This window comes from Fukomys damarensis, unplaced genomic scaffold (genome assembly GCF_012274545.1).
Source record: "Fukomys damarensis isolate Sample0158 unplaced genomic scaffold, DMR_v1.0_HiC HiC_scaffold_23, whole genome shotgun sequence".
NCBI lineage: Eukaryota > Metazoa > Chordata > Mammalia > Rodentia > Bathyergidae > Fukomys > Fukomys damarensis.
Genome location: NW_022900935.1, coordinates 3,908,210 through 3,922,925, shown reverse-complemented (window position 1 = coordinate 3,922,925; position 14,716 = coordinate 3,908,210). Strand labels below are relative to the sequence as shown.

The window sequence follows — 14,716 nt, the reverse complement described above, 5'->3', positions numbered from 1 at the left end:
GCCACTGCCTGCCTCAAAAGCATAAGGTCCTGAGTTTGATCTCACACACACACACACACACAGAGAGACAAAATTTTTTTTAAATGATACAGTATTTACAATCTCTAGATCACCTTTCAGGCAGGAAGGAACTGTGTCCACCTGCCATACACTGTAGTGGGAGCGGGGAATCACCTTCTGTGTGGACAGCTCTCTATCCTGCCTCAGCCTTCAGCCCTTTTTGTGCTCCAGTGATCCCATTGTACAGGGAGGGCGCTGAGGCTTAGGGACAGCCCAGGGACTTGCCTAGGTCACCCTGCTGGAACATGGCCGAGCAGGACCCAAACCCAGTTCTGAAGCCAATGGACCTTGCCCTGGAACAAGGAGATTTGAGAAGCAGAGAGACAAAGGTGCCTGGTATCGGAGGAAGGGGCCCTAGTGCAGCCGCTGCTTTGGGCCAAGCTCCACCGTGGAAATGGTGGTGCACGAGGGCAGGGACAGCCAGGACTTCCATGTGCACTTCTACATCCTTGGCTGCTGTTGCATCAGGTGCCAGGAGCTTCCTGGCAGAACCTGGTTTCTATATCACAATAGTTGGACACACAGACCCTTCCAGGGCACCCGACGGGTCCCGGACCCCCGATGGGGGTCTGACTTCTCCCTTCTGCATCAACAGTTGCTCCCATCCTCCCTCCCCTACCCACCACCTCGATGGCCCAAGGCGCTGGGCCCCACAGGCCTCGAGCACCCACCCCAGTTCTGTGACCCCAGCTGCCTGCCTGTTCTCGGAAACCTGACTGCACACTGCCAGTGACACAGAGGAAGCAGGACAAAACAGAGAACCGAAGACCTGACTGCCCGCCTGTTCTCAGAAACCTGACCGCACACTGCCAGTGACACAGAGGAAGTGGCACTGCTGCCCTCAAAGCCCACAGCCACGCCACGCCTGACCAGCAGGCCTCTTGCTCCGCCTGCCACCAGCCACCTGTGCGGATTCGCCTCACCTGCCTCCGCACACTCCCAGGACCTATCGAGCAAGGCCTCACCCACCTGAACAGCAGGGCTGGTGGCCCCAGTCTTCCAGCCATGGGAGCTCCAGGGTTGCCAGACCTTCCGCTCTGAGTCTGCTCGGCACAGACCAGAGCTGCTGGCCTGGGGTTGCTCTGTCCCTGGTGCACCTAACCCAGGAGACATAAACCCCACCTGCACCCCACACACCCCTGGCTCACCAAGGAGAATGCTGGAAACTTCAAGGATAGGTTCAAGGCCAGAGTCTGAACTCCAAGGTGCAAAGCCTATGCTGTCTGCCTCCCTGTGGGATGGAAGAAAGCTGGGTCACAAGGCTAGGAAGCCACGGACTCCCGACTGGCGCCTATCTGAAGGTCCCACCCCTTATGGGGCAACAGCAGTCAGCGGGAATGATGTGCTTCACCAGGAGTCTTCTCAGCCAATGGAATCATCAGAAGGAGTAGCTGGGGGCCAAGGATTTAGCTCAGTGGTGCCACACCTGCCTCAAAAGCACAAGCCTCTGAGTGGGATCCCTGGTGCCAAAAAAAGCAAACAAAAACAAAAGCAAAGAAAAAGGAGCAGCTGAAAGCTCTTCTTCATGCCACAAAGCCTCGCACAATGCAGTTTCAGGGATCTGGGGTGCAGCTCAGCAGCAGCAGGCTTGCCTAGCACATACAAGGCCCTGGGTTCCATCCCCAGAACTGGGGTGGGGGTCCCATTTCTGCCCCCAGAAGCTGTGGATGGGATTCCCCGGGAAGAGAGCACAGTCTCTGGCCTGGCTTAGACTCCCGGCTGTGTGACCTTACCAAGTTACTTAATTTCTCCGGCCTTCATTTCCTTGTTTATGGAAAGGTGAGCAAGATGCTTGCACAGAGTAGGTCCTCACTTAATCCAGCTCTCTCCTTCCCTACAGCTGCCACCTCTTCCTTCCTTTGCCTTTGGGACCAGCTTCTTCCAGACTCTTCTCTCACTGCCGCATGGCACCCTCCCAGCTCCTGCCTAATATTAGCTCTTTATCACATCAGGAGGCACGGAGGCAGTGCTTTCCTCCTCCGCGTAATTAGAGGTAATTAGCACGGCCTCTGGGTGGCCCTCCTGTTTTCCTTGGAGGAGTCGCAGCTGCCCCTCATTCCCACGGGTAGAGACTCACAGACCCAGTGGAGACCCACAGACCTGATGTGGTTTCTGGGAGCCCCAGCCCAGGGCAAGACCTTCATGTCCCAGAGGAGGAGCCACTTTGGCGTCTAGAACTCCGCAGAGGGCTGGGCATCAACCAGGTCCTCGATACTGACAACGGCGGCTGGCCCTGCTCCACGCTCTGCCAGGATCTGCTGTGTGATTCGTGATGTCATCCATGACAGCTCCATAACCCACGGTGCAGGTGTGGAAACTGCCTGTGACTTGTGAGCCTAAGGAACCGGATTCTGAGCCTGGGCCCCTAACCACGAGTTTGCGCTGCCTGTGTTCCTACAGCGAATCCCCCAACCAGGCCCCGCGGTGCAGTCCTTTTTTTCTTTTTTTTTTTCTTTTTTTTTTTTTTTTTATACTTGGGGATCGAACCCAGACCCTTCACACTGGGCCCTTTTTTTTTTTTTTAATTTTTGAGATGGTCTCACTAAGTTGTCCAGGCTGGGCTTGAACTTGCCATCCTCCTGCCTCAGCCTCCCAGAGTGCTGGGATTGCAGACGTGCCCCACCATGTCCACCTCCCTAGTCCCACTTTACAGAGGAGGGAACTGAACCCCAAGATGTGAAGGAAGCCAGGGGCCTGGTAGGTCCAGGAAACCTGGGTCCCGTGATGTGCAGGGCTGGCGAGGGAAACAGGCTCGTCACAAGTGGCCCTCCTTACTTAAGCTCCCAGCTTAGCAGCAAATCAGTTGCATAAGCTGCTGATGCTGAGGGTTCACTGAGGACTGGCCAGTTAGGGGGTCTCCAACCACATGGGGCATTGAGAAGACTTCTCTGAACTAGTACACTAGGTGGTAACGTCCAGCATGCATCCAAGCACTCAGGCTGAAAGCTTCATCCAGTGGCAACCACACCACAACTTTCCACAGCTCCGCTGTCTCTTCCAGCCCACGGCACACCGTGCTGTCATCTTCTGCTAACCGAACAGTCAGAGCTCAGACAGCCACTTCTCCCTCCTGAGTCTGTGCAGAATGGCAGCTCAGGGTCTCTCGCCGGGCAGAGGAGATCCAGAGTTGTGTGTCCAGGGACAGCTACGTGGTAGAATTCTATTTGGACTCAGCAGTACCAAGCAGCCACAAACAGCTCCCTTTCTTCCTGACCTATTACCACAGGGCCCTGGCATTGGCCTTTCACCAACATTAAAATGGTGTCGGGAGACTGTTGTAGTTACGTTTTCATTGTTGGGACAAGATACCTGACACCCACAAGTCAGAGGAGAGGCGTATTTTAGCTCACAGAAGTTTCAGTCCATATTTGGCTTGACAGAGGAGAAACAGTCCGTGGCATGGTAGGCAGGAAGAGGAGAGCAGCCCAGGGAGGACTATTGGAGCTGCCTGGGAAACTACTTTGAGCCCCGTCTGGGAAATTTAGCAATTTAACAAGACCCTGACTCAAAAATTTAAAAAAAAATTAAAGAGCTGAGGATATAGCTCAGTGTGAAGGATCTGAGTTCAATCTCCAGTACCACCCCCAAAAAATTTTTTTAAGAGGAAGGAAGGAAAGAAACCAGGAGAAGGGCACGTGTATTTATGGAGCACCTGCTACACACCAGGTAATTTGTGATGTGCATGTATTATTTCTCCTACCAACCCTTTGAGTCTGGACCTCTCTGTGAAAGTGCTCTGGGTCTGATGTGAGACAGTGCACATGCTGGTTTCTACCAAGAGCCAGGCCCTCGAATTCTGCAGCACACCTCCAAGTCGTGAGCCTCACTTTACAAACGGGGAAGCCACTATTCAGGACACTGTGAGGACCAGCCCAGTTCCCAGCAGGAGCCAGAGCCAGGGCTGGGACCCCCCCTCTCAGGGTCCACACACAGCCACTAGCTGTGCCTCATCCTGCAGAAGGGCCCCAGCCCCACCGTGACCTCCACCCTGAACCTCAGACCCACGCAGCTCCTAGATGTGTGCGCACCCACATGTGATCTCGTGGAGAACTGTGTCAGAGGGTCTCTGGGAAAGGAACAGGAGGGGCGGGCAGGTGCCAGTGCGGAGAAAATAACAAAGCTATGTGGAGAGCCGTCTTTCTGTGTTCCTGAAAAGTCACTTGATCACCCGGCATGATCTGCCACACCGGGGGGAGGGCGGGTGCTACCGGGAAGTCTTGGTGTGCCTTTCTGTGTCCCAGTGCCAGCCCCCGAAGTGTCCCTGTCCCCTTCACCCACTCCCACAGTCCTTGCTTGGCCTCTGGCGCCAGGGCGGGTCCCGGGATGGGATGTGGAGAGCCCAGGGCTCCAGTCTGGGGGCGTCCTGAGCTCAGCAGCCCCACACCTGCGCCTCTAGGACAGCGTGGGCTTTGCTCCTCACGGGAGGCGTGACACTGAGCACACCTGAGCCGCATCTCTGGGCTTCACCCCCCTCACCTAAAATGAGGTGGCTTCTGCCGTGCTCCCTCCCCAGCTGATTTCCTCTGCAGAGATGGGGTTTTAGAACCGGGCCCAGATCCGTGTCCCAGGAAGAGCTGTGTGCCCTCGAACAAGTCACCCACCCTCCCTGTGGCTCAATTTGTTCATCCGCACTTAGCAGCCAGCACCTATCAGAGGAGTATATCCATAAACTCCATTGCTAGGATGTCTTAAGGACCTACTGCATATAGGGCATTGTGTATTATTACAGTTGGGCACCAGCATTCCAGACTCACTCCTACTTCTTACTCAAGGACACATCCCAACACAGAAATAGGGATGTCCCAGTTTTGTGGGCACTTTTGAGTTCTCTGCCTTTGTCTCAGCAAATAACAGAGTCCTGCTACAACATCTTAAACACTATCTTGCTTCATACTCTGCCAACTCATGGCCCAAGATGGTTGCACCAGCTCTGGCCATCCCATTTGAATTCCAGCCAGCAAGAAAGAGGAAATGGGAAGGCAAGGAAAGCGCTTCTCTTAAAGAGAATTCTAAGGAGGATCACAGAATGCTGTCACTTCCTCTCTGTCTTAGTCATTTGTTCTGCTATAAGAAGAATACCTGAAGCTGGGCGTGGTGGCGCACGCCTGTTATCCCAGCACTCAGGAGGCTGAGGCAGGAGGATCGCTGTGAGTTCGAGACCAGCCTGTGCTACATAGTGAGTTCGAGGTCAATCTCAACTACATAATGAGACCCTGTCTCAGAAAAAAAAAAAGAAGAAGAAGAAGAATACTTGAGACTGGGTAATTTACAATGAACAGAAATGTATTTGGCTCATGATTCTAGAGGCTAGGAGGTCCGAAAGGGATGACTGTGGCATCTGATTTATCACATCATCCCACGATACAAGGTAAGAGGACAGGAGGGAACTGAACTCCCTCATTTTTTTATTAATTTTTTTTTTCATTGAACCCAGGCCTCTATACTGAGCCCTTTTTATCTTTCTTATTTTGAGAGAGGTTCTTACTTAGACACTGAGCTACCTGGGCAGGACTCAAACTTGCAATCCTCCTGCCTCAGCCCTCCAGAGTGCTGGGATTACGGATGTGTGCCACCACCTTCGTAACAAGCTCACTCTTGGGATGAGTAACCCACTCCCACGCAGTGACCTCGAACCCTGCGCGAGGACACAACCCTTGTGACCTAGTCTCCTCTTAAAGTCCCCCCTGTCAACACAGTGGCATCCGGGGTTGAGTTCCCAGTGCGGGAACTTTGAGAAATACCTTCCAACCATTGGTCAGAAACGAGAGAAGCATTTCCCGTCTCTGATAAATTCTACAGCAGCTCTGAATTCTGCTTGATTTGAGCAACACTGAGCGCGGGAGTCCTGGCATTGGTGACTCTATGGTGAGGGCCCACAGCTCGGTACCCACCCTGACCTTCGCTCCCTGTCCTCTTGCAGGTCAGCGGCCACCTGGACTACGCCAAGCAGATGGACGTCATCCTAAAGGCCATGGGCATCCGCACCAAGCCACACTGGGGAGAGAAGGGGCTCTTACTGGCCCCGGGCAGCCAGTCCCAAGAGGAGCCTCGCCAGGCCGCAGCCACCTCCTCAGCAGACCAGATCCCCCACCAGGATGGGCAAACCCAGGAGCCTGCACCTGGAGACACCCCCAAAGTGGCTGAGTCCCCTGACCCCAGCCACACCCAGGTGCCGGCAGAGCCAGAGGAGTCTGAAGGGGCCTCGCTTCCGGCTGGCGCAGGCCCGGCAGAGAACACCCATACCTGCAGCCACGGTGTGGGCCCCAACCCACTAGGCTGCCCCGAGTGTGCCCACGAGACCCAGGGGCCCTGCCCAGGGCTGGACTGACCCCAGCGGGGACCTGAGCTTTACATGCAGCTCTCTTCTACCACCCGGGCCCGGGTGAGCTCTGAAGGTGGGGATTTCTACAAGTGCCTTTGTGAGTGGAGAGAACGAGGGTGGAAGGGAATTAAAGGAAGCAGAATCGGGGGATAAAACGTCACCTCTCCAGGGAGGCGAGGGCAGAGACCCGCGAGGCCAACCCGAGGCTCTGGACTCCCCGCACTTCGAGCCCCGCTGAGGGGCCTGGCTGTCCCTCAGGGGCTCCGGGGGATTTGTGGGGCCAGAGTGAAGCCGGGAGTCCGCCTGCTCTTCCACCCACTCTCTGGTGCTGCCTGGGCCACCCGCAGAGCAGGCCCAGATGCCAAGGGAACAGCTTCCTCTCACTGCGTCTAGATCCGATCAGACCTGTCTGGTACAGCCACTCAGGCTGCGCACTGCACAATACAGGGGCAGAAGTCACAAAGATGTGACACGAACAGCGCCGTGAAGGTGTGCGGCATGGTGGGTCTGGATGTAGCCGTAACAGGACAGGAAGACTGTGTGGGATCAGCAAGCAGTGCGGTGGGGGCCTGGTGACAATGGGTTACACGGGGGAAGGATGTCCTGTAGCAGGAACACGTGTGATACCAATAATAAACAGTACCAGCAGCCACCATGTGTTGAGTGACTACCCCACACCCCGTGCCTGTATGACGTCAGTCTTCAGAATCACCATCGAGTAGCTGACGTCATCGTTTTACACTTGGGGAAACTGAGGCTCTGAGAGACTGGGTAGCCTGCCGAAGGTCAGCGAGCTAGTCGGTGGGGGAGCCAGACCCCAGCCAGCGGGACTCCAGAGCCCCAGCTCCCACCTTGTCCGTACCCACCAGTGCCTCCTTCCTGCAGTGCCCAGGCAGAGGACACGTGGCCAAGCTCCGGGAAAGTGGGAGGCGGGAGGAATCAGTCCTAGCATGCAGGAACAGGTTGGTGTCTCCAGCATATGCTTTTGTTCATTCTGCAACGTTTCCGCCGCCCTTCGCGTCTCACCCAAATCGCCCCTCTCACGTGGTGAGCTGAGCCCCAACTCGGGAGATGATTTTGCTGGGGTCTCAAAGCAAAGCAGGGGCAGAAACCAGCCCAGAACCCAGGACACCTGGGCCCTGGGTGCCACTGCCCCGGGGGCCTCCCCCCCACCGGGGCCCCTCCATGGAATCCAGTCCACACCGTGGTCACTTCCTTCATCTTGGGTTTATTGACAGGCCCCCTCGGCAGGCCTGGTGGCAACTGAGGAGCCCCAGCAAGCACCATGGCCCCTCTGCAGCCAGCAGCAGCCAGCAGCCAGCAGCCAGGACCGAGTTGAATCTGATCAGCACCAAGGAGAGCTCCAGGCCTCACGCAGAGGCCCCTGGGAGTTTGGGAGTGGGAGGGCGACAGAACTTGGAGGCTTTAACAAAACCCCAGTACAGCGGGTAAACTGCACCCGCTGCCCCAGAAGCGTCTACCCTCCTGCCTGTTGCCCCACCCACACCAGGGACAGTTCTCCAACTGCCCTGTGGGCCTAAGTGGCCACCATTCCAGTCTCTCTCAGAGGCCCCAGGGAAGGCTAGAAAGAGGCAGGACAAGGGACTGGGTTTATTCCATGAGCTGCTCCCTTCCAGGTCCAGGCAAGCCCAGGGTGGAGCAAAACCCATCCCTGAGGTTGAACAGGAAGTTGCCACCGGCCCCTCTGCCCAGGAGGGCCGGCAGGGGCCGGGAGCTGGGAGGGTCCCTGAGCAATGGGAGCCCCACCTGGCACCCAGAAAAGGAGTTGCAGAACCAGAGGCAGGTGGTGGAAATCTGGATTTGAGAGAGTGGCACTGTTACCCCCACTTTACTCCTGAGACACCCACGACTCAGAGAGGTTAAGGGACCTGTGAGGCCCCAGAGCGAGGAGGGTGAGCAGAGATCCAAAGCTGTGCCTGCCTGGCCCAGCCTCAGGGGTTTTGCTGACTGCCATTTACATCCTGGGGGCTGGCAGGTCTGAGACGTGTCCAGCGAGTCCTCCTTGGGGTTAATCACGTCAGCCAGCACGTCTCGGACCGTAGCTCCAGGGACCTTCTTAACATCCAATCCCAACCTGGCAGATCTGAGGCAGGCAAGGTGTGCTCTGCACAAATGCCCAGGAGGCGAGGAGGTCGCTGATGGTCAGAGGACCGCACGCATGAACCCCAATCCACAGAAAAAGTGTTCCCCACCACCACTCGCCTGAGAGAAGGAACAAAGGTCAGGATTGTTTTAACCTAATCTGAACCAAGAGGTCCCACAATCCGGCAGCATCCTGGACTCATTCTCAGCGGCGGAACCTCTGGAGCAACGTGAGGCGCTGGCTCAGTGCACAGCCCTCTCGGAAGTTCAGAAGGCTCCCAAGACACCTGCAGTTGCTTGGCCTTAGCCAGGAGTTCGCTGAGGGCCTCAGGGAGATGGTCCCTGCAGCTGCCGCTGGGAGGCCCCAAGCCTCGTCAGTTCGTGGGGGTACCAAGTGGGTGCAACCGCAGCTCGGGCTCCGCCGGGTGAATGTTGAAGAAGTTGACCACAGCGGCAGGCCTGGTGGGCGGAGGGGGTTCCCGGGTGGCCTCTCCAGGCAGCAGCAGCTGGGCCGTGAGCTGCAGGCCGGAGGAGCCACCCGAGTCTGAGTCTGAGGAGTCCGGAGGCAGTGGCAGCGGCAGCACCTGCTGCAAGCTCAAGCCAGGCCGTGCCCCGCTGTGAGAGGTCCGCATGGAGGGGGAGGCCAGGCTGGCCCGGCGCTCCTGGGGACAGTGCGGGCAGGGCAGAAACCTGCCCAGGGCCCGCTTGAAGTCACGCATGAAAAGTGGGTAGATGATGGGGTTCATGGTGCTGTTACAGTACCCCAGCCACGTGAGGACATCGAAGAGGCCTGGGGAGATGCAGTCACACACGGCCTGGGGGAACAGGAGGTGTCATGCCTGACCCAGGCGGGGACCCTGACCAGCCACCCAGCATGAATGGAACAAGCACCAGCATGGGCCCGTGGGAGATGGTGCACCCATCACCCGCCCCGCCTGGGCTGCGGTGAAGTTCAGGGTCTCTCCACCATGCCCGGGACTCGTCTGTGGCCTTACCTGGACGATGTTGGCCACAAAGAAGGGTAACCAGGTCACAAAGAACATGCCCAGCAGGAGGCCCAGGGTCAGGCTTGCCTTCACGGCCTTCCTGCTGTGGGTGGTGGCCAGACGCCTGCTGTCAGCAGACTCCACCCCTGGGTGTGGGGTCCTGGGCACCTGGAGAAAGGAAGACCGCCCGAGTCAGCTGAGAAAGAGCCCTAGCCTGACCCTGATCCTTTGCACAGACTTGCCCTCCATCTTGCTTTTAGATGGAGCTCTAGCCCCAGCAATGAACTGAGCCCCGATCCCTGACTGTGCCCCAGTAGGAGCCCCAGATGATGCCTTCACCCTGGGTCCAAAGTGAACCTTGACATGGCTCAGAACCATACCCTGACATCAACAATAAACTGAGGTCTCCAACTAAGCCATGAACACAGACCAAACTGAGCCCTGATCCTGGCCCAGAACTTCACAAAGAGCTCTGGGTAGCGCAGTGAACCAGAGCAGGACCGTCCCGGTCACAGATCAGATGGTTCAGAACAACCAAGCCAACGGAGTCAAGCTCAGCACAGACCAGCACACACTACAAGCCCCAGAACCTTCCAAAGCCTTTAGTATTTCAAGAATCAATTGCAATTGAACAGTACTTAAAAAGGAGAACTTGCTGCTTGCTTCCAGAGCCCACCAGTTTCTTTGTATATGGATTTTCTTCATATCTTTGGAATCATGCTTTTTGCCTGTGCAGTTGCCCTCATGTTCCACAAGTGTCTGGGTTTGTTTTGGTTTTGTTTCTGAGAATGTGTGCACAAAACAAATGATTGCAATAAAATTACTAGGGATGCTAGAGAGCTTGGCATTTTACAACTCAGGGACACGATGGGCTGACAGACATCTCTGCTCTCCACAGTGAACAGTAAGGTGCAGCCACCGAAAGCTGCACATGGGCGTGGGCATGAGTTTGACTCTGCCACCTGGCAGGCAGCAGCTCAACGGAGCACTGCTGGTGATGCAGCCCAGGAAGGTTTGTTTGTTTGTTTCCACTTTTTTTTTTTTTTTTTTTACTTCATAAGCCTTTTCGAGACCTAACCATCTTCAAGCCTCTCCCCAGAAAAGTGAAAAGCTCATGACATTTATACCCAGGCACAGCAGCTTTAAAAGGCCCACCATTCTAGAGGCTTCAAAGACCACCATGAGGTCTCTAGTTCCTAGCATGAAGCCCCTCGAGGCCCACGGAAATGGGACATGAAGTCCTCCTCCAGAGAAGGCTGTGGGACCCTCCCTTCTGTGTCATGATCAACTCGGCTTTTGTACAACAAGTGAGACCCACCTATCCTTACCACTGGATTAACTGTTGGTGCATAAAATCCATCCAGAGCTATGCAGAGGGTGCGTGTGCTACATGGGAACATACTTGGGCCTTGAAACCAGGGATTTTCCCAGCATTTCCTGGATTGCATGAGAGCCCAACTCCTGCTGCCAGCAGTTCTGACCTCTTCAAAGCAGCCCAAGATGGCAGGACCCAGGTTCTGACTCATCGTGCTGGGCTCTAGGGTTAGAGGATGCCCTCCTCCTCCGCACGCACACCAGACACACATCTGCTCCCAGAGAAGTGGGCTGGGTGTAGGGAGATGAGGTTAGGAGGAGGCAGGAAGGGAACCAGATTCCCAGGCAACCCTCTGCAGAAGGAAGCGGGCGGAGGAAGCAAAGCCGGGATGTGTTAATGCCAGGGAGCGTCAGAGCCAGCCCTGCTCCCGTGCTCTTAGCTCTCCAAGCGCTCCATCTCCCTCCCACCCCACGGGATGGTGCCTTGTCCGCGGTGCTGAAACCCTCCCCGCAGCCTGTCTGCCCACAGGACCAGGGATTCTCATTCTGGAATGAGGGTGTCGGAAATGGGGTTCCTCTACGTGTTTATCCAGATGAAACCTATTCACAAATATCAAGGGCAAGCTTTAAAAAGAGTAGCCTAAGAGAGGCTCTAGCTTTCTCCCTCCGTCTTGGTCGGGGGCAGCGTTGCGCAGAAGCAAAAGCTGGACTTGGGAGACAGGTGGTCTGGATTCAAACTACGCCTCTGCCCTTCGCTCGCTCTGTGATCTTGAGAATGCTTCTCCTTTTATTTTTTTTTTCCAGTACTGGGAACTGAACTCAGGATCTTGCGCTTGCCAGGCAGGCGTGGTGCCACTGAGCCACACCCCCAGCCCTCCAGAGAGAGCTTCTGTGTTCTCTTGTATAAAGAGGGAGGGGTGAGTCCTTGGCTCAGAGTCACTGTGAAGCTATATGGTGCTGGCTCGGCGATGTGGGAACAGGGCCGGGGTGGTCCTGAGCACCTTCGGGGGCCCTGTCTTGCAGCAGCTCCCTAAAGCAGAACAAGATATCAGGATCAATCCTCGGGACTCACTATGCAGCAGCTCAGGCGGTGGGGTTTGAGTAGTGGCCCCCAACCCCCAGGCCATGAACCAGTTACCAGTCAGCGGCTGTTAGGAGTGGGTGGGCTGCACGGCAAGAGGCGAGTTGTGGGCAAGCCAAGTGGGTGTGTGCTGATACCCACTCCAGATCAAATCACTGCCTGAGCTCCACCTCCTGCCAGATCGACAGAAGCGTGAGAGTCTCACCACAGCGCGAATCCTACCGTGAACTGTGCACGAGCGGGATCTAGGATGCATGTTCCTTATGAGAATCTAATGTAATAAGAATAAAAATAAAGTGCACAATAAATGTAATGCACTTCAATCATCCCCAAACCGCCACCCGCATAAGTGAAAGAGTGTCTTCCAGGAAACCGGTCCCTGGTACCAAAACGCTGGGGACTACTGGGTTGAACGATGTGCTCCTGCCCCCACCTGCTCCATGCAAATGTCAGCTCCCAAGTAGCAGGGAGAAAGGAGGCCCGCGCTTCCCCTCTTCTCGTTTTCCCCGATCCAGAGCAGACTCCGTGTGACATCTGCAGCCCCCACGGCTGCCACCAGAAAGAGGTTCCTGTGTCCCCAAAAGAATCCCAGTGGCCTGCCGTGCCTTCAACAGAGGAGACAACATGGGAGGGAGCAGCCACTGAGCCCTGGACCCAGAAAGGAGAACCGTCAGAGCTCTGCGCTCTGGGGTTGCCCGAAGGCAGCCTGGCCCAACGCAAGGCCTCACACAAAGCCTGAGTGACCCCAAGCCAGCACTGTCATCCCCACTTACTGAAGTCCCTAAGTCCGAGCGAGGCCCAGGCAAGCAGGAGTCACAGCAGGGAAGAGCTGCATCGGGACCCCAGGCTCCTCCCCTTCATGCGGCTCCCACAGTCCACGCTGGCACCCGCCACTGCCACCAAGGGCCCTCACGGAGCACAGCCACTGGCAGCCGCCGGCCCGCACCATGGGGCCCAGCTGGAGCCGACACCCGCTTCTAACTTCTGTCTCTCCTGTCAGCACTTCACAGCCCCACGCCACCATGCTCTGACGTCCACGTGTTTATGGCAGGCGGCACCGTTCGGCAGACAGCCTCCTCGAGGACAACCTGGCAGGCCCCTGCAAGCCAGCAACTCCACTCACAGACTGTACCAAGGCACTGGGTGACAGGAGCAAACTGGAAACAGCCTAGGTGTCCACTAAAAGACCCCGGCATACTCCCACTGCAGAACTGTACCTGAATGTTTTGTTTTTGGTTTTTTGGTTTTTTTGGTACTTGGGATTGAACTCGGGTCCTCGAACTTGCAAGGTAGGCCACCAAACCCCTGAGCTAAATCCCCGGCCCTTTTTTTGGTTTTTTGAGACAGGGTCTCACTATATAGTTGAGACTGACCTGGAACTCACTATGTAGCCCAGGCTGGTCTCGAACTCACAGCGATCCTCCTGCCTCAGCCTCCCGAGTGCTGGGATGACAGGCGTGCTGAATGTTTTTAAAGAGTGAGTCGACTGGCCAGGTGTGGAGGTGCTCACCTGTAATCCTGGCACTCAGGGAGGCTGAGGGCCCAGGGTTGCAAATTTGAGTCCAACCTGGGCAATTTAGCAAGACATTGTCTCAAAATAAAATAAAAGGGAGGCTGGGAGGACCGGAGATTTAGCTCAGTGGTTCTACCACCTGCCTCAAAAGGGAGGCTGGGAGATGTAGCTCAGTACAAAGGCCTTGGGTTCAAGCCCCAGTACCCTACACACACACACACACACACACACACACACACACACAATGCACTGATCAGATGGAAAGATTTCCAAGGCGCATTATTAAGTGACGTTGGCAAGTAGAAAAGCAATATTCAGTATGATTCTATTTGTTTAAAAAGTACACAAATCACCATTTCTTTAGATGCTGATGCAAATACGTAAACAGAAGAAGAAAAGGTCAGGAATAGGCTATGAATTCACAGGAGTACCTTTGGCAATGGAAGGAATTCAAAGAATCTTTTATTTTTATTGTTGATATTTTTTTAAGACAGGGTCTTGTCCAGGCTGGCCTTGAACTCACTATGCAGCCCAGGCTGGCCTCAAATTTGCAGCAAGCCTCCTGAGTGCTGGGATTACAGCTGTGCACCACCATGTCCAGCTTGAATTTTTTGTTGTTGTTGTTTTTTTGAGACAGGGTCTCACTATGTAGTTGAGACTGACCTGGAACTCACTATGTAGCCCAGGCTGGTCTCGAACTCGCAGCGATCCTCCTGCCTCAGCCTCCTGAGTGCTGGGATGACAGGCATGCGCCACCACGCCCGGCTCTTGAATTTTTACTTTAAAGTGTGCTTATGGAGCTGTGGATACAGCTCAGTGGTAAAGCATGTGCCTGGCATGTGCAAGATCCCAAGTTCAATCCCAGCCTTGTAGAAAACAAAGAGTACTTATGCATTCTCTTGTCATCATTCAAAATGTTCATAATCAGGCTGGGGATTTGGCTCAGTGGTGCCGCCAGCTGCCTCGCAAGCACAAGGGCCCGAGTTCGATCCCCGGAACCAAAAAATAAAATAAAATACAATGTCCACAATCATCTAGTAACAACATGGGGGTTACAAGACAGACTGGAGCCACACTGCCTGGCTTCAAATGTCGGCTCCACCGCCTGGTGCGCAGGGACAAGAAATGATGTGTTCAGGCTCATCCCACTGTGATGGGAAAAAGGCAGGACGTGGCCCGTGAACAGCTGGACATCAAGCTCTGGTTCTGACCCCAGGAGCACCAGACCCTCAGGCTCAGGGCAGCAGCCAAGCTCGCCTGCTCCACACAGCCTCTCCCAGCTCTGCCTTCGCCTCTCCCAGCAGATATTTCTGTGATCACGGAGGATGAGGAGGGGG

The 14,716-nt window shown here is 55.5% G+C and overlaps 2 protein-coding genes across 4 annotated transcripts in view; one reads left to right on the top strand and one right to left on the bottom strand.

Moving 5' to 3' along the window:
* Positions 1-7,052, top strand: part of Tmco4 (transmembrane and coiled-coil domains 4) — an 85,536-nt gene extending 78,484 nt beyond the window's left edge. For 2 of the 3 annotated variants that reach the window (XM_010614239.2, XM_010614240.2), the window contains one exon: positions 5,981-7,052. In XM_010614239.2, the coding sequence (XP_010612541.1) occupies positions 5,981-6,388 (408 nt within the window). In that variant the 3' untranslated portion in view covers positions 6,389-7,052. The remainder of the gene's footprint in view (positions 1-5,980) is intronic. The other variant, XM_033767301.1, reaches the window with a different exon arrangement.
* Positions 7,053-7,602: 550 nt separating this feature from the next.
* Positions 7,603-14,716, bottom strand: part of Htr6 (5-hydroxytryptamine receptor 6) — a gene marked incomplete at its 5' end in the record, with an annotated part of 10,243 nt that continues 3,129 nt past the window's right edge. The window contains 2 exons of the mRNA XM_033767979.1: positions 7,603-9,300; positions 9,481-9,639. Of these exons, the coding sequence (XP_033623870.1) occupies positions 8,860-9,300; positions 9,481-9,639 (600 nt within the window). The remainder of the gene's footprint in view (positions 9,301-9,480; positions 9,640-14,716) is intronic.